At 49.0% G+C, this 26,454-nt stretch overlaps 1 protein-coding gene across 9 annotated transcripts in view; it reads left to right on the forward strand.

Annotated features, from left to right (window-relative positions):
* Nucleotides 1-26,454, forward strand: part of LOC139751023 (ankyrin repeat and BTB/POZ domain-containing protein 2) — a 280,164-nt gene that overhangs the window by 229,917 nt on the left and 23,793 nt on the right. For all 9 annotated transcript variants that reach the window (XM_071666107.1, XM_071666110.1, XM_071666108.1 and 6 more), the window contains one exon: nt 22,760-23,063. In XM_071666107.1, coding sequence (XP_071522208.1) covers nt 22,760-23,063 — 304 coding nt within the window. The remainder of the gene's footprint in view (nt 1-22,759; nt 23,064-26,454) is intronic.

Raw genomic sequence — 26,454 nt, forward strand, 5'->3', positions numbered from 1 at the left:
TCTGTGTAGGTGTAAGTCTGGTTTCTTGGATGATGACTATTGTTTTTCCATTGTACTGATGATAGATTGAGATGTTTCGTGTGACAGTTCGGCTCCATGTGGGGGTGGAAGGGGGATAAGTTTGTTCAGGGTGGAGGGTTATGTCTTTTGTCCTGTTCTTTGAGTGTTTGTACCGAGTGTGTGTGTGTGTGTGTGTGTGTGTGTGTGTGTGTGTTTAGTTGGGTTCTCTAGGTGTTTTGCGTTCGGGTCGCTTATTCCACGTCCAGGGCTCTGAACGGTCTTTTATAGAGGGTAGGGATGTGCAGTGGAGTTGATACCACTGGAAGACAGACTTTACATCTTATGCAGTAGTGTCTTCTGGTGATGAGGGCTTGGGGGGGTCTTGGCACTGTAGATAGACACACTGTACTCCTGGTGGAGGGGGACGGGCGAGGTTAGGATTAACGTCACTGGTTTATATCAGTATTTATGGGATGGGAGGTGGGACGTAACTCCATATTGGTGAAAGAAAATGAGATGTGAACACACAGTCGTTGGATTTGACTCTTGGCCCGGCACAGGAAGACAGCCCGAGGCTGCGCTTCGCGCAGGAGCTTGGACAGGGGAGGGGGAGACCCCTTTGGGACAGGATCCAGACGACGAGGACTCCTCTCCGTAGGGCCGTCCTGGCGCAGAAGGGGTGCACGGCTCCTGCAGGACGTCACCAGGATCCATCCTTTTGGCCCTTTATACCATCGTCTTCGGCTGAGGCGAAGAGTGTAAAGTTTCCTGAGGTCATTAACGTTGGAGTGGGTGGTGGTGGTGGAAGGCGGTAGTGACGATTGCCGGTGACGCACGTGTGACGGGCCAGGGCAAAACGGGCCCACGCTAGGCCGTCCATCACCCACCTGTGTCAAGAACCCAACCTCCCACAAGTGCAACCCTGTGGTTGTGGGACATTAGGGCGTAATTCGGGATCATTTTGCCGCGATGCCTTCCGACAGCCACCTCGTTATTCGTAATTCCCGGCTCGAGGAGGATGTTGGTCGCCTCAGCTTTCTATTTTTGTGACTGTGGGTTCGACAGCATCCAGTGGTCTGCTGCTGTTGGTATACCTTTCTTGGGTAAGGCCGTGTTCCAATGTGGGTCTGGCGTTTGGTGTTGATGGGTTTCGTCCATGATATAGTCCGATATCGATCAGGTGTTGGTAAAAGAGGAAGCATTGCCAGAGAGGTAGGTACATTGATGGCGTGCCGGATTGTACACGTATTGCAACTCAGGGTTCAATCCTCCTGTGTGTGTGTGTGTTTTTTTTTTTTTGTGGACTGAATTTTCCTTGTCTTTACACCTTCGCTTTTTCCGTTTGGGCAAGTATATAGCGGAGCTCCAGTGTGTCTGTACGTATAAACATGAAATTTGTAGCTTACTATGAAGTGATTATTTCATCCTCAGATGTGTTGAGACGGTTTGATCGGTTGGCTTGATGAGGTCTGGCTTCAAACCCTCGCCTACGTCTCGTAGACATACCGACATACATGCACGAATATCATACATGCACGAATATCACACATGCACGAATATCATACATGCACGAGTATCATACGTGCACGAATATCATACACGCACGAATATCATACATGCACGAATATCATACATGCACGAATATCATACATGCACGAATATCTTCGTATGTCTCAGACTTTAGTTCCAGATCACTTCTGTCGTGGGATCAAAACTGTTTATTGATGGGATCTGATGGGCGTGCTCAGCTTCCGTGTGTTCTGGTGAGGTTGAAAGATGAGGATGGTCGACGTCCCGCTGCTTATGTTCTGCTTCAACTTTACTTTTCCATCACCAGTTCCGGTCACCTTTCCGTTCCTTTATTTTCCAGATATTACGAGAACACACCTGTTCCCTCGACCCCTTTATTGATATTTGGACGGAGCTTACCAGAACCCATGTGTGGTGAGTCGCAGTGCGGTTGGATCATGGTTGTTGTTGTGGCTTGTTATACCGATCCTCAACGTGGGTAGAGCTGGTCGAGATGTTGTGGCCAGACGTGTACAACCCTCACTCAGACCGTCGCTTGTCCTCCCTACTGACGCAGGTCATGCAGGACTCCGTTGCCATAGTTAATGAGACTTTCTTCCTCCACACGGAGCTGCGCCGAGCTTCCGCGCAGGTGTAGGGTATCATGAGGGAGGAGTGGCTCGCCCTGCAGGATCCTGGCGAGGACTGTGTGTGAGGTATACTCCTTCACTCGTCTGTCAATGGGGACCCCACACCAGAAGCCATACACCTACCCTGTATACCCGTACATCTACTCTGTATACCCGTACATCTACCCTGTACACCCGTACACCTATCCTGTATACAGAGCCCTTCTTCCATCGCTGTCTGATCGAAATCGCGTTGACTTTTTATCATACATTGTGAGAACAGTGACTTCGTACACCACAGAACGCCTCCTCACTATAGACCCCGGTCAATCTGTGCTTTTAACTACCACAAACTGTGTCCTCACGTTACGGTAACTTGGATCCACACCTGCTGACGGCACAGTTCACACCTGCTGACGGTACGCGCCCCACCTGCTGATAGTACACTCCACGCCTGCTGACGGTACACTCCACGCCTGCTGACGGTACACTCTAAGCCTGCCGACTGTATTTCCGTGTCGTCTCCTGAGGTCAGGAGCGAGGTCAACAATCATAAGAACGTGTCCTAAGAAACCTGGGAGGGAGTCGACCATGTACACTGACCACCAGACCTGGGAGGGAGTCGACCATGTACACTGACCACCAGACCTGGGAGGGAGTCGACCATGTACACTGACCACCAGACCTGGGAGGGAATCGACCATGTACACTGACCACCAGACCTGGGAGGGAGTCGACCATATATACTGACCACCAGACCTGGGAGGGAGTCGACCATGTACACTGACCACCAGACCTGGGAGGGAGTCGACCGTGTACACTGACCACCAGACCTGGGAAGGAGTCGACCATGTACACTGACCACCAGACCTGGGAGGGAGTCGACCATATATACTGACCACCAGACCTGGGAGGGAGTCTACCGTGTACACTGACCACCAGACCTGGGAGGGAGTCGACCATATATACTGACCACCAGACCTGGGAGGGAGTCGACCGTGTACACTGACCACCAGACCTGGGAAGGAGTCGACCGTGTACACTGACCACCAGACCTGGGAGGGAGTCGACCATGTACACTGACCACCAGACCTGGGAGGGAGTCGACCATGTACACTGACCACCAGACCTGGGAGGGAGTCGACCATGTACACTGACCACCAGACCTGGGAGGGAGTCGACCATATATACTGACCACCAGACCTGGGAGGGAGTCTACCGTGTACACTGACCACCAGACCTGGGAGGGAGTCGACCGTGTACACTGACCACCAGACCTGGGAAGGAGTCTACCGTGTACACTGACCACCAGACCTGGGAGGGAGTCGACCATGTACACTGACCACCAGACCTGGGAGGGAATCGACCATGTACACTGACCACCAGACCTGGGAGGGAGTCGACCATATATACTGACCACCAGACCTGGGAGGGAGTCGACCATGTACACTGACCACCAGACCTGGGAGGGAGTCGACCGTGTACACTGACCACCAGACCTGGGAAGGAGTCGACCATGTACACTGACCACCAGACCTGGGAGGGAGTCGACCATATATACTGACCACCAGACCTGGGAGGGAGTCTACCGTGTACACTGACCACCAGACCTGGGAGGGAGTCGACCATATATACTGACCACCAGACCTGGGAGGGAGTCGACCGTGTACACTGACCACCAGACCTGGGAAGGAGTCGACCGTGTACACTGACCACCAGACCTGGGAGGGAGTCGACCATGTACACTGACCACCAGACCTGGGAGGGAGTCGACCATGTACACTGACCACCAGACCTGGGAGGGAGTCGACCATGTACACTGACCACCAGACCTGGGAGGGAGTCGACCATATATACTGACCACCAGACCTGGGAGGGAGTCTACCGTGTACACTGACCACCAGACCTGGGAGGGAGTCGACCGTGTACACTGACCACCAGACCTGGGAAGGAGTCGACCATGTACACTGACCACCAGACCTGGGAAGGAGTCGACCGTGTACACTGACCACCAGACCTGGGAGGGAGTCGACCGTGTACACTGACCACCAGACCTGGGAGGGAGTCGACCATGTACACTGACCACCAGACCTGGGAGGGAGTCGACCATGTACACTGACCACCAGACCTGGGAGGGAGTCGACCATGTACACTGACCACCAGACCTGAGAGGGAGTCGACCATGTACACTGACCACCAGACCTGGGAAGGAGTCGACCATGTACACTGACCACCAGACCTGGGAGGGAGTCGACCATGTACACTGACCACCAGACCTGGGAGGGAGTCGACCATGTACACTGACCACCAGACCTGGGAGGGAGTCGACCATATATACTGACCACCAGACCTGGGAGGGAGTCGACCATGTACACTGACCACCAGACCTGGGAGGGAGTCGACCATGTACACTGACCACCAGACCTGGGAGGGAATCGACCATGTACACTGACCACCAGACCTGGGAGGGAGTCGACCGTGTACACTGACCACCAGACCTGGGAAGGAGTCGACCATGTACACTGACCACCAGACCTGGGAGGGAGTCGACCGTGTACACTGACCACCAGACCTGGGAGGGAGTCGACCGTGTACACTGACCACCAGACCTGGGAGGGGGTCGACCGTGTACACTGACCACCAGACCTGGGAGGGAGTCGACCGTGTATCCGGGTCAGCTGAGGCAGGCCAGCTCCTACCCCTCCTCCCCGGGACATGGCTGGAGTTTAATGCACTTCATGATGTTGTCCACCCGAACAAGTTTTCACTAATCTCCCCTCCCCTCCCCACCCTACACCCCACACACACCTCTCCCCATGTCGTAAGCCCTTCCCCAACACTTCCCCATACCTCACGTTTCCCCAGCGGTGTGTAAGCCCCATCACCCCTACACTTCCCTGTGCCATACCCTATCACTCTACCGTTCCTCAGTGATGGTTATGGATCAGGCAGGGAGGGTGTGGTAGGAGCTAGCCAGCAGGGAGGCGTGGGAGGAGGCAGACGGGGCATGGGAGGAGGCAGCGAGGGCGTGCAAAGAGGTAGGGAGGGCTTGGGAGGAGGCAGAAAGGACATCGGAGGAGGCAGGGAGGGAGTGAGAGGAGGCATGGAGGGCATGGGAGAAGGCAGGGAGCAGAAGGCAGGGAGGGCGTGGGAAGAGGCACGGAGTGCGTGGGAGGAGGCAGGGAGTGCGTGGGAGGAGGCAGGGAGGGTACAGTTGTGGTGGGGAGGGTGTGGCAGCAGGAGGTAGCTTATGTTATGGCCTTATATAGCTGGTGCAGCGCCAGTCTTCCTGCTGCTCCACGGGATAACCTTTCTTTCCTCCCGTACTGTACTGCTGCCCCTCTCCCAGACCCACCAACCCACCCCTGATACTGCTGCCCACTCGCAGACCCACCAACCCACACCCTCGTTACTGCTACACCCTTCCAGACCCACCCTCTAATACTGGGATCTCCCAGACCCATCCCCTAATACTGCTACGACTCTCATACCCACCTCCTGATACTGCAGCATTTCCCAGACTCATCCCCTGATACTGCAACCCTTACTAGACCCACACCCTGATACTGGGACCCCCTTCTAGACCCACCCACTGATACTGCTACCCATTCCAGTATCCCTTCCGCCCCTGCTGTCCTGCCCCACGAGGTATGAGTTCAGTAACTAACTCCTTCAGAAACTTATATTCCCCCTGATGCGTCTGGTTATCGAGAACGTTCCTGTTATCCACCAGATTCTGGTGGATTTGAGATCCAATCGTTCAAACCTCACTTATTTTCAACTTCCTTTAACTCTGTATCTGATCGGACGTATCCGTCTCATCATTTCTCGTATTCAGAATCGAATCCTCTATTGTGCATAAAGTAAAAGGTAAACGGAACGGAACGGAACGGACCGGACCTAACGTAAACAGTGGAGATAAAAAGCTCCCATCCCCGTTGGCGGGAAAAGGTGCGTCTGGCCCGCCACGTCTGCCGCCGCTCCAAACGCGAGGTTATTTCGGCGGTAAATCGGAGGTTATCGGAGTATTAATCGGGAGCGACAACCCGCCTAACGCACTGAAGACACCTTGACAGATTTAATGCGCCGTAACTGAGACCGAAAGAGGAGGAGGAGGAGGGGAAGACCCAACCACACACACACACACACACACACACACACACCCAAGGTCACACTACCTCCTTCCACAAGTGGCCACCTTGGCTGAACTGGTCACCAGAGAGAGGGGTCAGGTGTCACTAATACACCTCCTGTGTAAGGCCACTCTTATCATGTACACACAGCGTGTCACTGAGCCACGACACCCTCGGTCTGTCATGTCACTGACGTGTGATATGTGAGGGTGACGCGCCTGATGGAGTTGGGTGGTTCTTGGTCATCAAGTCTGGTCTGCTCTGAATCTAGACATTTTGAGGTGAAGGTATTGTTCGTAGACGCCTTAGCTGTACTTGAACTGTATTGTAGACTTTTTTAAAAGCTGTGATTTGCAGTATATATATATATATATATATATATATATATATATATATATATATATATATATATATATATATTTTGCTTTGTCGCTGTCTCCCGCGTTTGCGAGGTAGCGCAAGGAAACATATATATATATATATATATATATATATATATATATATATATATATATATATATATATATATATATATATATATATATATATCAGATGAAAGTCATTTTCTGAGACATTAACAGATTCAGGGGAGAGAGGTGACACCTCACATCAGTTCCCAACAAACACAGAAAACGCAAGTCTTTGTAAACGTGTTTGTTGAAGCTGCTTGTGGACAACACTGACCAGGATATGTGTCATGCAAGTGGCATTTATATTGACAGGTGAGAATGATGGCATGTGTGTCATGCGAGTGGCATTTGACTAGTGAGGATGGGTTAGGGGGAACAAACACGTGAGACTATGACAGGTGAGGTGTTAGCAGGGTGAGAAGCCATGACAAAATAGTGAAGTATTATGCCAAGTAGAACGATGACATGCGAGGTGTTGTACAGACAGGTGTGATAAGCCAATGACAGGCATAGTGACAGGTGAGGACCTGGCTTGCAGCTGCAGTATAAATGACAAAGTGAGGACGCTGCGAGCATGAGTAATGAGATTTACCACTCACATGTCTGCGGTTGTCTCAATACAAGGCGGCCATTAGCGTGTTGCCGTTGTTACACAGCGGAACATCTCTTACTGTTGTCAACATGTTTTTTTTTTTTTTGTGGACTGAATTTTTCCTTGTCTTTACACCTTCGCTTTTTCCGTTTGGGCAAGTATATAGCGGAGCTCCAGTGTGTCTGTACGATATAAACATGAAATTTGTAGCTTACTATGAAGTGATTATTTCATCCTCAGATGTGTTGAGACGGTTTGATCGGTTGGCTTGATGAGGTCTGGCTTCAAACCCTCGCCTACGTCTCGTAGACATACCGACATACATGCACGAATATCATACATGCACGAATATCACACATGCACGAATATCATACATGCACGAATATCATACGTGCACGAATATCATACATGCACGAATATCATACATGCACGAATATCATACATGCACGAATATCATACATGCACGAATATCTTCGTATGTCTCAGACTTTAGTTCCAGATCACTTCTGTCGTGGGATCAAAACTGTTTATTGATGGGATCTGATGGGCGTGCTCAGCTTCCGTGTGTTCTGGTGAGGTTGAAAGATGAGGATGGTCGACGTCCCGCTGCTTATGTTCTGCTTCAACTTTACTTTTCCATCACCAGTTCCGGTCACCTTTCCGTTCCTTTATTTTCCAGATATTACGAGAACACACCTGTTCCCTCGACCCCTTTATTGATATTTGGACGGAGCTTACCAGAACCCATGTGTGGTGAGTCGCAGTGCGGTTGGATCATGGTTGTTGTTGTGGCTTGTTATACCGATCCTCAACGTGGGTAGAGCTGGTCGAGATGTTGTGGCCAGACGTGTACAACCCTCACTCAGACCGTCGCTTGTCCTCCCTACTGACGCAGGTCATGCAGGACTCCGTTGCCATAGTTAATGAGACTTTCTTCCTCCACACGGAGCTGCGCCGAGCTTCCGCGCAGGTGTAGGGTATCATGAGGGAGGAGTGGCTCGCCCTGCAGGATCCTGGCGAGGACTGTGTGTGAGGTATACTCCTTCACTCGTCTGTCAATGGGGACCCCACACCAGAAGCCATACACCTACCCTGTATACCCGTACATCTACTCTGTATACCCGTACATCTACCCTGTACACCCGTACACCTATCCTGTATACAGAGCCCTTCTTCCATCGCTGTCTGATCGAAATCGCGTTGACTTTTTATCATACATTGTGAGAACAGTGACTTCGTACACCACAGAACGCCTCCTCACTATAGACCCCGGTCAATCTGTGCTTTTAACTACCACAAACTGTGTCCTCACGTTACGGTAACTTGGATCCACACCTGCTGACGGCACAGTTCACACCTGCTGACGGTACGCGCCCCACCTGCTGATAGTACACTCCACGCCTGCTGACGGTACACTCCACGCCTGCTGACGGTACACTCTAAGCCTGCCGACTGTATTTCCGTGTCGTCTCCTGAGGTCAGGAGCGAGGTCAACAATCATAAGAACGTGTCCTAAGAAACCTGGGAGGGAGTCGACCATGTACACTGACCACCAGACCTGGGAGGGAGTCGACCATGTACACTGACCCACCAGACCTGGGAGGGAGTCGACCATGTACACTGACCACCAGACCTGGGAGGGAGTCGACCATGTACACTGACCACCAGACCTGGGAGGGAGTCGACCATATATACTGACCACCAGACCTGGGAGGGAGTCGACCATGTACACTGACCACCAGACCTGGGAGGGAGTCGACCGTGTACACTGACCACCAGACCTGGGAAGGAGTCGACCATGTACACTGACCACCAGACCTGGGAGGGAGTCGACCATATATACTGACCACCAGACCTGGGAGGGAGTCTACCGTGTACACTGACCACCAGACCTGGGAGGGAGTCGACCATATATACTGACCACCAGACCTGGGAGGGAGTCGACCGTGTACACTGACCACCAGACCTGGGAAGGAGTCGACCGTGTACACTGACCACCAGACCTGGGAGGGAGTCGACCATGTACACTGACCACCAGACCTGGGAGGGAGTCGACCATGTACACTGACCACCAGACCTGGGAGGGAGTCGACCATGTACACTGACCACCAGACCTGGGAGGGAGTCGACCATATATACTGACCACCAGACCTGGGAGGGAGTCTACCGTGTACACTGACCACCAGACCTGGGAGGGAGTCGACCGTGTACACTGACCACCAGACCTGGGAAGGAGTCGACCATGTACACTGACCACCAGACCTGGGAAGGAGTCGACCGTGTACACTGACCACCAGACCTGGGAGGGAGTCGACCGTGTACACTGACCACCAGACCTGGGAGGGAGTCGACCATGTACACTGACCACCAGACCTGGGAGGGAGTCGACCATGTACACTGACCACCAGACCTGGGAGGGAGTCGACCATGTACACTGACCACCAGACCTGAGAGGGAGTCGACCATGTACACTGACCACCAGACCTGGGAAGGAGTCGACCATGTACACTGACCACCAGACCTGGGAGGGAGTCGACCATGTACACTGACCACCAGACCTGGGAGGGAGTCGACCATGTACACTGACCACCAGACCTGGGAGGGAGTCGACCATATATACTGACCACCAGACCTGGGAGGGAGTCGACCATGTACACTGACCACCAGACCTGGGAGGGAGTCGACCATGTACACTGACCACCAGACCTGGGAGGGAATCGACCATGTACACTGACCACCAGACCTGGGAGGGAGTCGACCGTGTACACTGACCACCAGACCTGGGAAGGAGTCGACCATGTACACTGACCACCAGACCTGGGAGGGAGTCGACCGTGTACACTGACCACCAGACCTGGGAGGGAGTCGACCGTGTACACTGACCACCAGACCTGGGAGGGGGTCGACCGTGTACACTGACCACCAGACCTGGGAGGGAGTCGACCGTGTATCCGGGTCAGCTGAGGCAGGCCAGCTCCTACCCCTCCTCCCCGGGACATGGCTGGAGTTTAATGCACTTCATGATGTTGTCCACCCGAACAAGTTTTCACTAATCTCCCCTCCCCTCCCCACCCTACACCCCACACACACCTCTCCCCATGTCGTAAGCCCTTCCCCAACACTTCCCCATACCTCACGTTTCCCCAGCGGTGTGTAAGCCCCATCACCCCTACACTTCCCTGTGCCATACCCTATCACTCTACCGTTCCTCAGTGATGGTTATGGATCAGGCAGGGAGGGTGTGGTAGGAGCTAGCCAGCAGGGAGGCGTGGGAGGAGGCAGACGGGGCATGGGAGGAGGCAGCGAGGGCGTGCAAAGAGGTAGGGAGGGCTTGGGAGGAGGCAGAAAGGACATCGGAGGAGGCAGGGAGGGAGTGAGAGGAGGCATGGAGGGCATGGGAGAAGGCAGGGAGCAGAAGGCAGGGAGGGCGTGGGAAGAGGCACGGAGTGCGTGGGAGGAGGCAGGGAGTGCGTGGGAGGAGGCAGGGAGGGTACAGTTGTGGTGGGGAGGGTGTGGCAGCAGGAGGTAGCTTATGTTATGGCCTTATATAGCTGGTGCAGCGCCAGTCTTCCTGCTGCTCCACGGGATAACCTTTCTTTCCTCCCGTACTGTACTGCTGCCCCTCTCCCAGACCCACCAACCCACCCCTGATACTGCTGCCCACTCGCAGACCCACCAACCCACACCCTCGTTACTGCTACACCCTTCCAGACCCACCCTCTAATACTGGGATCTCCCAGACCCATCCCCTAATACTGCTACGACTCTCATACCCACCTCCTGATACTGCAGCATTTCCCAGACTCATCCCCTGATACTGCAACCCTTACTAGACCCACACCCTGATACTGGGACCCCCTTCTAGACCCACCCACTGATACTGCTACCCATTCCAGTATCCCTTCCGCCCCTGCTGTCCTGCCCCACGAGGTATGAGTTCAGTAACTAACTCCTTCAGAAACTTATATTCCCCCTGATGCGTCTGGTTATCGAGAACGTTCCTGTTATCCACCAGATTCTGGTGGATTTGAGATCCAATCGTTCAAACCTCACTTATTTTCAACTTCCTTTAACTCTGTATCTGATCGGACGTATCCGTCTCATCATTTCTCGTATTCAGAATCGAATCCTCTATTGTGCATAAAGTAAAAGGTAAACGGAACGGAACGGAACGGACCGGACCTAACGTAAACAGTGGAGATAAAAAGCTCCCATCCCCGTTGGCGGGAAAAGGTGCGTCTGGCCCGCCACGTCTGCCGCCGCTCCAAACGCGAGGTTATTTCGGCGGTAAATCGGAGGTTATCGGAGTATTAATCGGGAGCGACAACCCGCCTAACGCACTGAAGACACCTTGACAGATTTAATGCGCCGTAACTGAGACCGAAAGAGGAGGAGGAGGAGGGGAAGACCCAACCACACACACACACACACACACACACACACACCCAAGGTCACACTACCTCCTTCCACAAGTGGCCACCTTGGCTGAACTGGTCACCAGAGAGAGGGGTCAGGTGTCACTAATACACCTCCTGTGTAAGGCCACTCTTATCATGTACACACAGCGTGTCACTGAGCCACGACACCCTCGGTCTGTCATGTCACTGACGTGTGATATGTGAGGGTGACGCGCCTGATGGAGTTGGGTGGTTCTTGGTCATCAAGTCTGGTCTGCTCTGAATCTAGACATTTTGAGGTGAAGGTATTGTTCGTAGACGCCTTAGCTGTACTTGAACTGTATTGTAGACTTTTTTAAAAGCTGTGATTTGCAGTATATATATATATATATATATATATATATATATATATATATATATATATATATATATATATTTTGCTTTGTCGCTGTCTCCCGCGTTTGCGAGGTAGCGCAAGGAAACATATATATATATATATATATATATATATATATATATATATATATATATATATATATATATATATATATATATATATATATCAGATGAAAGTCATTTTCTGAGACATTAACAGATTCAGGGGAGAGAGGTGACACCTCACATCAGTTCCCAACAAACACAGAAAACGCAAGTCTTTGTAAACGTGTTTGTTGACGCTGCTTGTGGACAACACTGACCAGGATATGTGTCATGCGAGTGGCATTTCTATTGACAGGTGAGAATGATGGCATGTGTGTCATGCGAGTGGCATTTGACTAGTGAGGATGGGTTAGGGGGAACAAACACGTGAGACTATGACAGGTGAGGTGTTAGCAGGGTGAGAAGCCATGACAAAATAGTGAAGTATTATGCCAAGTAGAACGATGACATGCGAGGTGTTGTACAGACAGGTGTGATAAGCCAATGACAGGCATAGTGACAGGTGAGGACCTGGCTTGCAGCTGCAGTATAAATGACAAAGTGAGGACGCTGCGAGCATGAGTAATGAGATTTACCACTCACATGTCTGCGGTTGTCTCAATACAAGGCGGCCATTAGCGTGTTGCCGTTGTTACACAGCGGAACATCTCTTACTGTTGTCAACATGTGCAGCGCTACCAGCCGTACGAGCAAGCACAACACACACACACACACACACACACACACACACACACACACACACTGTAAAAAGATGTACCTTTACGCTTTAATAGTATCGTTAAAGAAGGTCTAATTCAGACATTAAACAATCGGGTCAAAAGAACTTGATTATTGTAAGTTAAGCGTGTCGAAGAAAAACTCCACTCTTAAATATTGGGTAGAGGCATTGTGGGAGCGGTTCTTTGTTCTTTTATTTGGTGCGTTGATGACGACGCTTCAGCACCTGGGATATCTTCATTCACAACAAATAAAGATTATCTCCTTTATATGATAAGAACTGAGAGCTTTTAGGGAAGTAATATGTAAAAATCCCCATACTGTACGACGTCGTCCAGTTGTTTGCATGGTCGTGTGTGCCTGACGTACGATGATTAGCAATGATCCTGCCTGAGTCACGATAACAGACATGTCGTCTGGGGTCTTTGTACCATGGTTCCTGGCGAGACCAAGAGAGGAACTTTTAAGGTGTATGGGAGATCCAGCACAGGTCAGGGTCTCTGACCTGTGGCTTATCACCCTGCACAGGTCAGGGGCTCCGACCTAATTATGGCTCCTCCCCCTGCATGGGTCAGAGGCTCCGATCTGTACCGAAAGGGTTGTGCCATCGTACTCATGATTGACTGACAGTATGATGATCTTAATCGTATACAAAACCTTGCAAGACATTTAAACTACCATTTGTTGTTGGTATGTTATTATACGCTTCACTATGCTCATTCATAGGTTATTCTTGTGTGTGAGACTTTGATAGAATGAAGTGAGCACATTAAAGTATTAATCATCAGGTCAGATGATTTTTTTTTTACTTTTGATTATATTATTTTCGTAGCTATTACGTATACTTGTATACATTAAGCCGTCTTTCGAAAATGTATTGTAGTTTGTTTTTTCATCTCCAGTTTGTATATCATTGAAATGAATCTCTTCTTTTTGCCTCAGAACATTTCAGTGTGCCGTAATTTGCTACAGTCTCCTTTATTTTTCTATTTTGAACGCCAGGTCAGACATTAGTTCGGCTTGAAGAACCGTTCTTTCATCTCGCCCTCAGCGTCTACGTCTGTGTTTAAAGAGGGTCTGTCGGTCCGTGTCCACGTACGCGTCAATCTTGGACCCCACTTCACATAACTAACATAGGCTACCTGAAGGTGGAAGGGCGTAAGGGAATATGCTGTTGATGGCTGGGTATCATCCCCTTACCCTCTTCCAGGCTGACTGATTGTGTCTGCCATTGACAACAGCACCTGTGGCCTCACAGTACCTAGGGGGATAGCCAGCCCCTGGGGGAAGGCGTCCCCCACAGGGGTTACTGAAGGACAACATCCTAACAGGAAGGAGCCTCTCGCGTGTCGCGGGTCCTGTTGTTGCGTGGGTAGCGGTGCGCGCGCCCCTCTGTGGTATATCTTCTTCCCGCTGAAGAAGCTCTTCCGGTCCTCGTCTCCCCTTCAGCAGCAAAGACTAAGTGAAAATATGAAGTGTTAAGACTTCCGTTAATACAACGCTGCCTTGCTGGATACGTGGTCAACATGCAGAGTCGCTGGTGCCGTGAGAGCAGAGTGAATTTTACGACCTTTTTGCCTTGTCCAGTATTCGTAAAATATAACAGAAACGTCGTAAACTGAAATTGCTTGTAATTACATTCTTTTTTTTTTTTTTAGTTATGATTGTCTTTCATGTGGTAATTCTATAAGTGTTTTCACTGCATTCAGGAGCTGATGTAGTGTGTGTGTTATTCGTCCGGTAATTAGCATTTGGTAACAGTGGCTGGCAGGCGTCGGGTAACTGGAGCCCGGTGCGCGCGCGCCTTCCCCCATGAAAGCCAGGAATTATCACTGCCCTTACATCCTGCACAGGATAATCACATCCACATCGTATAATATAACAGATTTTAAAATCCCCTCGCCCTTCATCCTCTTACCAAGCTACTGGAGGGAGTGCTGCTTTCCCCTTCCTTTTCGTGCGTGTGTGTGTATGTGTGTGTGTGTGTCTGTGTCTGTCTGTCTGTGTCTGTGTATGTGTGTGTCTCGGTGTCCGTCTTTATTAGTAGTACTTAGTTTTTTCATGTACAGACCTTTCCATGGTTTACCGCGAACGTTTCACATGCCCTGGTTCTGTCCATTGTCAGTACGTCGACCCCTGTATACCACATCGTTCCAATACACTATCCCGAGCACGCAGTTTACCTTCCTTCATGTTCAGGCCCCGACATCACACACCTTGCTGCAGACCATACCATCAGTTGGAACCATTCGCTCTCCTCTCTTCCTACTCGCACACATCCTATTACCCTTTCAGTGTGATAGATTATTTTCATTATTTTGTAAATTGAGACAGAGAATTGATGATAGTATACTTTCACTGTTGTCTTACGAAATTAGGAATAGATAAAAGGACGCATACTTATGGGGTAATGTTTGGGGGAATGTTAGTCACGTTGCGTGTCCACCATGGAGGAAAATATCAGTTTCCAGGTAAATTCCTCTTGACCCTCTGAGTGTGGGGGATTGGTCACGGTGTCACCAGGTAGGCTCGTATCCCTTACCACCTCCCGAAAGTGGACGGACGCGGCTCCAGATTACAGAGGGACACCATAACGAAAGCCATTTGACCGTTTAACAGAAAATAATTTCAAATATATATATATATATATATATATATATATATATATATATATATATATATATATATATATATATATTCGACAGAATGTAACATTTTGTAACATTCTCTTGCCATTGTGATTTTTATTCTTTTAGATGGTATTAATACCTCAGGTTTAAATGGTGGTTTTAAACTGGGTAATGTTTTTTTTTTTTTTTTTTTTTTTTACAAATATTAGGTTGCCTGAGGTCTACGTTGAGACGAGATGACATTCGTTATAAAGTTATATGAGTCAGTAGGTTGTGACCTGATGTGTTGTTGGGGTGATGTGAGGGAGGTGGTGGGTGAGGGAGGTGAGTAGGATATTGTAAGAGGCGAGGGAGTGTGTGAGTGAGTGGGGGGAGGATGACTAACTAACACAAGGTATGATGAGAAAGATATTAGGTGAACTGATGGTCCCTCGCGAGATTATATGCTGGAGGAGAGTAATGTGATGTAGATTATCCTGATGTTATTGGTCGTGGATAGTAAAGCAGGAGGGCACCTCCTTCACCCACCACTTCCTCCGGCAGGAGAAGAGCTAAAGAGAACACCAATATGTACAAGGTATATACTGCCAAGGTAGATTTATTGGAAACTTTAGATAGGAAAATGACACGTAAAAATACCGATGCGGTAGTCAACTCCGGAGTGGATACTTTAGTCTAGAAAGAGGAATCTATTTCATGATTAAGAAAGTCATATTAATATGTTTCTTACTCAATGAGACGTATGTTTGTGTAACTGTGAATTATGGGTATTAATAATCATCGCAGAGACATCTGGTGGCAGGTTATTCTAGTGTTCTACACCACCTTTACTCTTATAGAAACTTGTGTACCTTATGATTTCATGCTTGTATTTCTGGGTTGATGAATCTTGGTGAGTGTGAGGAGGTCGTGTTGTCTACAGTGAGGTTCATATGTTGTGTGTATCATCAAACCATCGACGCAGTAGCCACCCTGTCGCCCTGGGTCCAGGCGGAGTAAGGGAGGGTGAAGGGCGGGCGGTGTGAGGCGCCAGGGAGGGAGGGAGGGAGCGTGAGGAGAGGGTGGTGTGAGGGGTGAATGAGGGATGGACGGCGTGTTTGAGGGTGAGTTAGGGAGGAGGCACGTGAGTGAACGAGTGAGTGAGTGAGACAGAGATTGAAAAATAATGACGGAATTATCACGCGAGGTGTATCGAAGTGTGTCTTGGTACACACACACACACACACACACATACACACACACACACACCCGTCACACTGCCTGCTAACCTTGAGCACCTACTGATTTAACAATATGTCCGATCCCTGGTGTGTGACGGTACGGAACACGGACGTCTTTTCCCACCCTAAGCCTGGTCGTATACCCACCTGCCTGGTCGTATACCTACCTGCCTGGTCGTATACCCACCTGCCTGGTCGTATACCCACCTGCCTGGTCGTATACCTACCTGCCTGGTCGTATACCTACCTGCCTGGTCGTACTTTGGTACCGCCAGCGAACGACTTATTACAGCTTAAGACACACTGCTTGATGATGGGGTGTGGCCATAAGCGTGGGTGAAGGATACACGGGAAATAGTGATCAAGTATGATATATATATATATATATATATATATATATATATATATATATATATATATATATATATATATATATATATATATATATGAGAGTACATACCTACGACGAAATTTTGAAAAAGAATAGATTCGTGGATTTATTCATTTACACATTTTTATTTATCCAAATGTAGGCAGACGTCCCAAGGTGGAAGGTATAACACAAAGACACAGATGGTGAGGAGGAGGAGGAGGAAGAACACATGTGCGAATGTGACACTAAGAAAGAGAAATGGACAAAGAATGATAGTGAAGGGATGGGAGAGAGAGAGAGAGAGAGAGAGAGAGAGAGAGAGAGAGAGAGAGAGGAGAGACACACACATGTTGCTGGTAAAGATGAGGTTTTGATGAAACATCCGTGTAACCTTGGAGAGAGCAGAGGCTGGGGGTGAGGGAACTGGTGTTGATAATTGACAGGCAGAGTAGAGACAGACGCTAGGGATGGAATAGGTAGACGGAGAGGTGTAGTGGTGTCGGAGAGAGAGAGAGAGAGAGAGAGAGAGAGAGAGAGACATAGTGTTGTGTGACACAGAAAGGGACAGAAGACACAGTGGTGTGGGACTAAGATGGGGACAGAAGACACAGTGGTGTGGGACAAAGATGGGGACAGAAGGCACACTGATGTGGGACAAAGATGGGGACAGAAGGCACACTGGTGTGGGACAAAGATGGGGACAGAAGGCACCCTAGTGTGGGACAAAGATGGGGACAGAAGGCACACTGATGTGGGACAAAGATGGGGACAGAAGGCACACTGGTGTGGGACAAAGATGAGGACAGAAGGCACCCTAGTGTGGGACAAAGATGGGGACAGAAGGCACACTGATGTGGGACAAAGATGGGGACAGAAGGCACACTGGTGTGGGACAAAGATGAGGACAGAAGGCACCCTAGTGTGGGACAAAGATGGGGACAGAAGGCACACTGGTGTGGGACAAAGATGGGGACAGAAGGCACCCTAGTGTGGGACAAAGATGGGGACAGAAGGCACACTGGTGTGGGACAAAGATGAGGACAGAAGGCACCCTAGTGTGGGACAAAGATGGGGACAGAAGGCACACTGATGTGGGACAAAGATGGGGACAGAAGGCACACTGGTGTGGGACAAAGAGCGGTAGGCAAGACACGGCGGTGTGGGACAGGGAGACTCGTGCGCTACATTATCAAGCCAATCGCCTTAAAAGCCTTTGTTTTTTTGCCTGCCGTCAGCGCGGCCACCGCTGGACGTCCAGACACAGTACTGACCTCAGCCTCCACACACTCGTCTCAACGCCAGTCTTGAATCGTGTTTAGTAACCCCCATCTGAACCTCCGACGCTCGACCTGTATGCGCTAAGACTCGATCTCTCTCCATTTTCTTTTTTTTTTCCTTTCCTTCGTACAGTGCACCTCACAGCAGTTAGCAGTGGTCACTGTCGCTCGCCCTCGTCCATAGACAGTGATTTACTTCTCTTCTCCCCCTACCCCCCTCCCTCACCCCCCCCTCCATCACCCTTCCACGAGGAGTGGTTACCGTCGCTGGCGAATGGGTTGTTTGTAGCAAATTGTATTTGTTTATCAGCCGATCAGCGCCGTCACTCCCCCATGTGACTCCCACGCACTCCAGGGCCCAGGGTGAGGAGGGAGTTGTTCCCCCTGGACCTAGGGTGACTAGGAGGTCTTTCCCCCTGGACTTAAGGTGAACAGAGGGATGTTCACGCTGGGCTTAGGGTGATGAGGGAGTTTTCACCCTTGGCCAAGGATGAGTAGGTCTTCGCTCAGGGCCTAAGGGTGAGGAGAGGGATGTTCACCCTGGGCCCAGGGTGAGGAGGGTCAGTAACTCCGGATCTGTCAGGGTGATGGGGGTCGGTTAATGTGTCTCCCAGAGAGAGAGAGAGAGAGAGAGAGAGAGAGAGAGAGAGAGAGAGAGAGAGAGAGAGAGAGAGAGAAACTGGTTTAACAAAATTCTAGAGAGAGAGAGATAGAGAGAGAGAGAGAGAGAGAGAGAGAAACTGGTTTAACAAAATTCTACCTAAGTTATTAGCGTGTGTTACATAATGCATTATACCGTACACCTCCCAGCCTGCGGCAACCTTCCCTTCTTGGTGTACCACATACAAGTTATCACACACGGCCCTAGACCCGTCTGGACTGTTATTATCCACGGTATTATAGTCCTGAGTTGTGATTTACGGTCGTAGGTACAACCCAGAGGCCATAAGGCAAGTCTTTTATACATGCTTAACCTTTAGCCTGATTCTGCTGCTGAAGCGAAGTATTGAAATCTATATAACATTCTAAAAGATGGCGACTTCTTTACTGGAAAGATGTTAGTCACGATAATACCGGCTTGCAAGGAAGGAAAGCCCCGAAATACATCAGTCAGGAGCCATTACACTGGGTACATTCACTGGCAAACATTGACAACACACAGGAACAGGACGATGACACGTCAACACAAGACGCGCGGACAATAGAGCTGCGTTCCTCTACCCCCCCAAAAGCCTTGCCTCAGTTACACAAGGCGGAATCGGTCGGTTATTTGCGGTAAACCTCGACCTTGACGGCGCAACCCGAGCAGTGACATCTGTGGGAGGGACCATGAACTGTCGAGCAGTACAGTGACATCTGTGGGTGGAACCCTGAATTACCTCACAGTGACATCTATGGGAGGGACCATCAACTACCCCAGAGTGACATCTGTGGGAGAGACCCTCAACTAACCCACCTCCTCCTGCTGCCTGGGAAATTACGAGCATCTCCCCTGCCGAGGAACTCCATGTTACCCTTCAGACCCGTTGCGGTCAAGACTTCCCCTTTAATAACGAGACGTAACGCTTGTTATACAGATATCTATAACCCTTACGAAAGTAGAGAGGTCTTAGAAGATATTCAGGCGACTTGGGCTGTGATGCTCGCCCCTTTTATGTATCTGCCGCGCCATCTGGAATTATAAACAGCGTGAGAACAACCTGGACTTGTTCCCATGCACCTCCTGGAGGTTATGGCGGCGGGGTGTTTGTACGTGAGGTGGTGTCCTGCACGTAGCGTTAAGGACGGCGTGGGACCTGCCTGCCTGTGAGGTTATGGTGCCATGCAGGTATTGTTATGGTAGCCGTACGTGTGAGGTTATAATGTCTTACCCTGTGGGTTATGGTGGCCTGCACGTGAAGGTTGGTAGCCTGGGAGGTTATGGTGACGTACACAGCTAGGGGAGCGCTGGAGGATATGGTGTGTGTGTGTGTGTGTGTGTGTGTGTGACGAAAACACATCCATATTACGTTTAATGGATGTGGGGAGCTTTGTGATGAGTCTTAAGGGCAGGTAGAAGGCCTAAACACGCCCCTTGGGTGAGGGACGGGGCGGGGCGGATCCCGTGCCCTGCAGGGGGTGGGGCTAGGGTGATGGCCTGGAGAGAATGGGGTGTGTAGGGAGATCCCACACTCCCCAGGGGCGGAGTGGAAAGGGCTGGGAAGAAGAGGCCTCACCAACCAGCAAAGAGTACAGTACAGGGAGGTGGGTATTAAGGGCGGCTTCACACTCCCATATAGACAGATAGATAGATATAAATTTCTACACCATTTAGAAGATTTGGAGGCACAAGATCTTCGAGGGTCGTGGCTGAAGTGTATAAGAGGAAGTCGTGTGGATTAAGGAGAGAGAGAGAGGGGGGGGGGGGGAAACAGGTGTTGAAGGAGAGACGAAATGGTGGATGGTTTGAGAGTGGAGCTGGGAGGAGGAGAAAGAGGGAGTGGAAAGAGTTGACGAGGAGTGAGTGAGTGAGAGTGGCTGGGATGAGAGATAAGAGCCACAGTGCCTCTGAAGAACAGATCCATGTTTAAAATGGGAGGGAGTCAACCCTGGTTATATATATATCTGTTCCCTGGGGAACGGACCGACATCCCCCTGGTGTAGAGAACCCGCTATTTATGTGTTATGGTGTACGTGAGCGGGACGGCACACTGGGGCCCCCCTCTCTCTACCGCCCATATGACCCATTTGGTATGCCGGGGCGTGTGTGTGTGTGTACACTCAACGGTGTGTTGTGGATTGTGAACACGGTATGAGGTTCCGCGGGGTTGCAGATGTGTCGTCATTGTTCACCTGGTAGTTTACAGGAGGAGTTATACCTGCATCCTGATGTGATGTCCAGGTCTTGTGTATTCCACCGAGTGAAGGTCGCCGACACAGGTGCGTTCTTGACACCGCACTCTATATAGAGTTTGTTGTGCTTCGCAGTCTTCGTCGTGTGGAGTTCGTTGTCTCTACTGTCTTAATCGTGTGGAGTTCGTTGTCTCTACTGTCTTAATCGTGTGGAGTTCGTTGTCCCTACTGTCTTAATCGTGTGGAGTTCGTTGTCTCTCATCAATAAGACCTGTTGAGTCTGTTGCGACTAACTTGGTAGAGTATGTTGGATCTCGTAAACACACTCTGAACCTGTAGCCTGAAGCACTCACTGGGAAGTGTGAGTGATTGACTTCACTGTTGGAGATAAGACCGATTTAGGGACGTCACTGGTTGATGACACACGGTGAAGTGTGTGTAAGGGAAGGTCACAGTGTTAATTATGAGGCCAGTGTGTTGATGGATCATATAAACTATAAGAAAAGGTAACCTTCACATAAACTATGATAACAAAAGGTAACCATATATAGGGTAAGTGTATGAGGTAAGATTAAATAGCCAACTTATCCTCAACCTACCCTAACCTTACCCTGACTTAAGGCAAGTTAACGTAAATTACAAAGGTAACTTAAAATACAGGCAAGTATGAGGGACGGAACTCCATTTTGTATATGCAATTATCTTTTATAAACTTCACATATCGGTTGAGACTATTTGGTAACAGAGAGCATTATTTTCGTGCACTATTTGTATATGATGATAAACTTGATAACATTCTTTTTGGGGAATATTGAGAAGATTAAATGACTTTCGTGGTATTGCCTTCCTCAGCACCAGTTGGATATTTATGTACGACTATCTATCATGTTATCACGTTAATACAGACATAATAACTTGAAATCCACGACCCATCATAGCCTAGGATGTTGCAGGTATAATTACGTCTTTTTTTGGTATATTAGGGGTTTTCAACCCATCGAGCACGGCCCTTGAGTATGATGTACGACACTTGAGCACGTCTGCACGACCCCATTGGCTAGGATGGTCTTGCCTTGAACTGAGACTTAAAAAAATGGTCAAAAGGATGTGCTGCCGTACCCATAGGCTTTACCTTCAGTGGAATTTATGTGATTTATCCCCCTTGCCTCAAATGGCGTTCCCATTTTTTTTTCTGTGCATAAATTTATATTACTTTTTTTTTTTTTATATTGCTTTACTTAATTTCTATGAAGTTTATAAAGATGGTGGATGAGGTAGTGTTTTTTAGAACTTTTCCCCGAGTATTTATGTTTATATAGATGGATGATGACATAGAGTGTTTTAATAGTTTTATTAGATTCTTTTGAAGTTTATATGTTCGATGAGATAGTGTGTTTTTAAGTATATTGTTTTACCCAATTTTTATGAAGTTTATAGAGATGGTTGATGAGATAGTGAATGGTTTTTATGTTATTTAATTCATTTTTTATGAAGTTTGTAAAGATGGTTGATGAGGTAATGGATGCATTTTCTTTACTGTTTTACCCACTCTTTATGAAGGTGATCAGGTAGTGAGAATTTTGTCCTCTCCTTCCCCAGGCCAGGAGATGTGCATCGCCTCAGCGCCGACGCAAGTGTGATGCTCCGCACACAGCAACAGCAGCCCTCCCCTCAGAGCAGCAGTACGAGAGACCTGACCGCCTACTCCCAGCAGCAGCAACAGCAGCAGCAGCAGCCGTCACAGCAAAGCAGCAGTACTAGAGACCTGACCCCTTACTCTCAGCAGCAGCAACAACAGCAGCAGCAACAGCAACAGCAGCAGCTGAGCAAAGCCCCGGTGCGGGACGTGGGCGGTGGGTCGGCTCCAGCCCTCAAGACGCAACCCACAAGAGACCAGCCGCAGGTAAGCACCCCCCAGAAACCAACCGTAGGTAAGCACCCCCAGAGATAGGCACCCCTTCCAGCCATCCCCCCATACATCTGTAGTGTTCATAGACTAGAGACAACGTTCTTAGATAATGCCTAGATTATGCGCTTCACCTTTCCGCATACGAACGTGGCCTCCGGTCGTAACTGTACACAGATAGGTCCAAGACTCGCTGGAATCCAGAGGCCCGTACGCCCGTCTTTACTGCACTTTTCTAAGACGACTGTAAGGCGGTCTCATGGAGTGAGAGGACTGTGAGTTATGTGTATATGGGTTCTTGGAAATGATCGGTGAGTTCCCGCTGCTTCTCCGGTCAAGCCATCCATATTCGATGAGCTGTCGCATAATCATCTGTAGTAGAGTGTCTGTCACCCGGAACTTAGCAGTGACTCCGAAACAAGCTTTCGTGTCTCTAACGTAGGTCGAATTGTGTTTTATATCTTAATGATTCGTAATAGGCTGTAAAACTGTTTCGCGTCTCTGCCGTAGGTCGAATTGTGTTTTACAGCCTAGTACCGTAATAGACTCGGACAGAATGTTTCGTGTCTCTGCCGTAGGTCGAATTTGTTCTTTAGCCTAGTTACTGTAATAGACTCAGAAACAGTGTTTCGCGTCTCTGTCGTAGGTCGAATTGTGTTTTACAGCCAAGTATTTCCTGATAAAGATATGTTTATCTGGTTGCACAACAGCGGTCCATCACAGGCGTCTGCGCGTGTCTCACCCTCGATGGATGTGAGGAAGTAGGTGCGTGAGTGGCCATATTTCATCTGCGGCGACTTAGCACACAATAGGACGTCGCTGGAGCACGTCACCCTCCCCCGCTGCTACTTGTTAGTCCTAGTCAACAATGTCCGAGTCCTTGGGTCGAGGTGCGTGGCGGGGCTGCCGCTCCTCCTGCCATCTCCCGTTGTCACTGAAGAGAGACAGAGCCGTGAACAAGGGGTGATGTGGAAAGCTAAGGGACACCGAGTGTTCCCGTGGCCATTATATTGTCTACGTGTATTGCATGTGAGAATGCGATTACCGTATGTGCTGTACGGGGAGGGAGTTTTTATTTTTTTTTATACATGGAGCCGTATCTCTGGCACATTCTTTATCATCCAACTTCTGAGGATGCTGTATGCTACATGTAATAACCATATCTTCATTTTGTTATATTCATCCACCAATCTTGTAGAAGTACTTACTCATATCTTCATAACGTTTCTTGATTACATATTATGTCCTCTGGTTATTCTGTCCCAAAATTCTCGAAGAACTTTGCACTATCAAAATCTTTTTAAAACGTAAAGGTTGTGATTTGGTCACTCCTTATTCTTCTCTCTTCCAAATTAAACCAATTGAAAGCCTCTAGCCTTTTCCTGTAACTCTGTAAGCGATTTATATGTGAGTGCGCGTGTGTGTGGAAATCTTGGTAGCATTCGGTACATGTATATCATTGTTATCCTTGGCCCCTTGTGAGGGTCAGGCTCTGGCCATCCATCACCCTTGGTGCTAGACGCGTCCAACAGGACAATGTACCCCTGACCAGGTTGAGTGTGGGGGGTGAGAGGAGATAACATCATATCCCAGTCTCCACACATGTTCCATTCTATCAGTGGGAGCTCTTAACACTGCGGATGTCGTAGCTACACGCTATTCTCCTGTACCCATGATAGAGACGTCTGGTGAGAGGAGGCAAGAGGGAGGGACAGAAGAGGTGTGAGGTGGCATTGTTTATGCCCGACCGCGTCCACACACACACATATACAGTGTCTTCTTATATCTTTACAATCTTTTATTTTCGATGAGCGTTGTCTCTCAATGATTAAATGTCAAGGAGGGGATTCTCCGAGGGTCCGTGTGGGTGGTTCTGCTGAAGATGGTGGACGTAAGGGTGGATTCTTGTGTTCTTGGTGACCATATGGTCCTTGGGTTGTGTCTTGAGAAGGAGACGAGAGATTGTGGAAGATGCTCCTACTTTGTGTAGAGATGTTTCGTGTGTGATGAAGAAGGGATCCTCATCTGAAAGACTGTTTATGAGTGATGTTCCTCATATGAGGGACGGAATAGCGGAAAAAGAAATTTGTAATTCCCTGGTGGTGAAGGAAGTCTTTAAGTATTCTGAGGTGTATTTCTCACATTGTGGTGTGTTGAAGCTGCTGCCTTTGGCAAAGTCTCTCTCATGATGATGGTGTGGGAGACTTTAATTCTCTGCAGGTAGTCGACACATGAGAGTATAATGTTCTCCTTGCTGTAGAGAGAGAAGAATGTTCATATAGGAGACATTTACATCTCTCACTCTTATACAGGCTATTTTTTTTTTTTTTTTTTTTGTTTCCTATTGTGAGTGACGCTCCGCAGGGTAATCGGAGGGTGGGTTGAGAATTGAACTCTTTTTCCACTTCAGTTGATTTTTACTACGACATCTACTTCTGCTATTACTACTACTACTACTACTACTACTACTACTACTACTACTACTACTACTACTTGTTACAACCTCATAACTACAGCTACTGCTTCTACTACTAATACTGCTAATATTAATACTACTAATACTGCTGTTACCACCTCTACTACTATACTGCTGCTGCTGCTACAACTACTTATACTACTGCTGCTATTACTACTACTACAGCTATTGCTACCGCTGCTGCTCCTTCTACTACTACTACTACTTCTGCTGTTGCTGCTGTTACTGTATCTACTAATACTGTACTATACTTCTGTTATTACTTCTGCTACTAATACTACTACCACCATTACCACTATACTACTGCTTGTCTTCCGGGTTGCTGGTAACGGAGCCGAGGCTCTCATGCCATAACCAACACCGTAAGTTATGATCTGCTAAGTGGCAGTACACACACACACACACACACACACACACACACCTGACCGACAGTACAGACACACACAGGCAGTAAGATATGGGAGGAAAACAAATTACTCGAAATATATCGTAACTTGGACCATGGACTTGATATCCAGCCTAATTGTCACTAGGATATGATGGATTTGTTTCTGTCCAGGTTGATAAGTGGGTCTCCTCCTCGTCGAATCGGTCGACCATCAAATAGGGGGATTGTGGCCACCATTTTAGATTGTATGTTGATTGATGGACCCCATCAACACCAATTGCAATACCAAACCTTTCCCCTACGAGCTCCCAGGAGATCTGAGAGGATTAGGTTAACGAGTGAGGGTCAGAGCACCTAACTAAGGATTGGAGTGACATTTGGCTGTCTCTCGCCCTGGCTTTCCCATGTTTCTGTCAACCCCCCACAGTCAAAATCCTTACAACTGACCTGTCATCTATACTATCATAATAATTCTGAAATCTGTTTTATGTTTTCTCCTTTTTACCATCATCATACAGACCTGA

The sequence above is a fragment of the Panulirus ornatus genome, chromosome 10 (genome assembly GCF_036320965.1).
Source record: "Panulirus ornatus isolate Po-2019 chromosome 10, ASM3632096v1, whole genome shotgun sequence".
Classification (NCBI taxonomy): domain Eukaryota; kingdom Metazoa; phylum Arthropoda; class Malacostraca; order Decapoda; family Palinuridae; genus Panulirus; species Panulirus ornatus.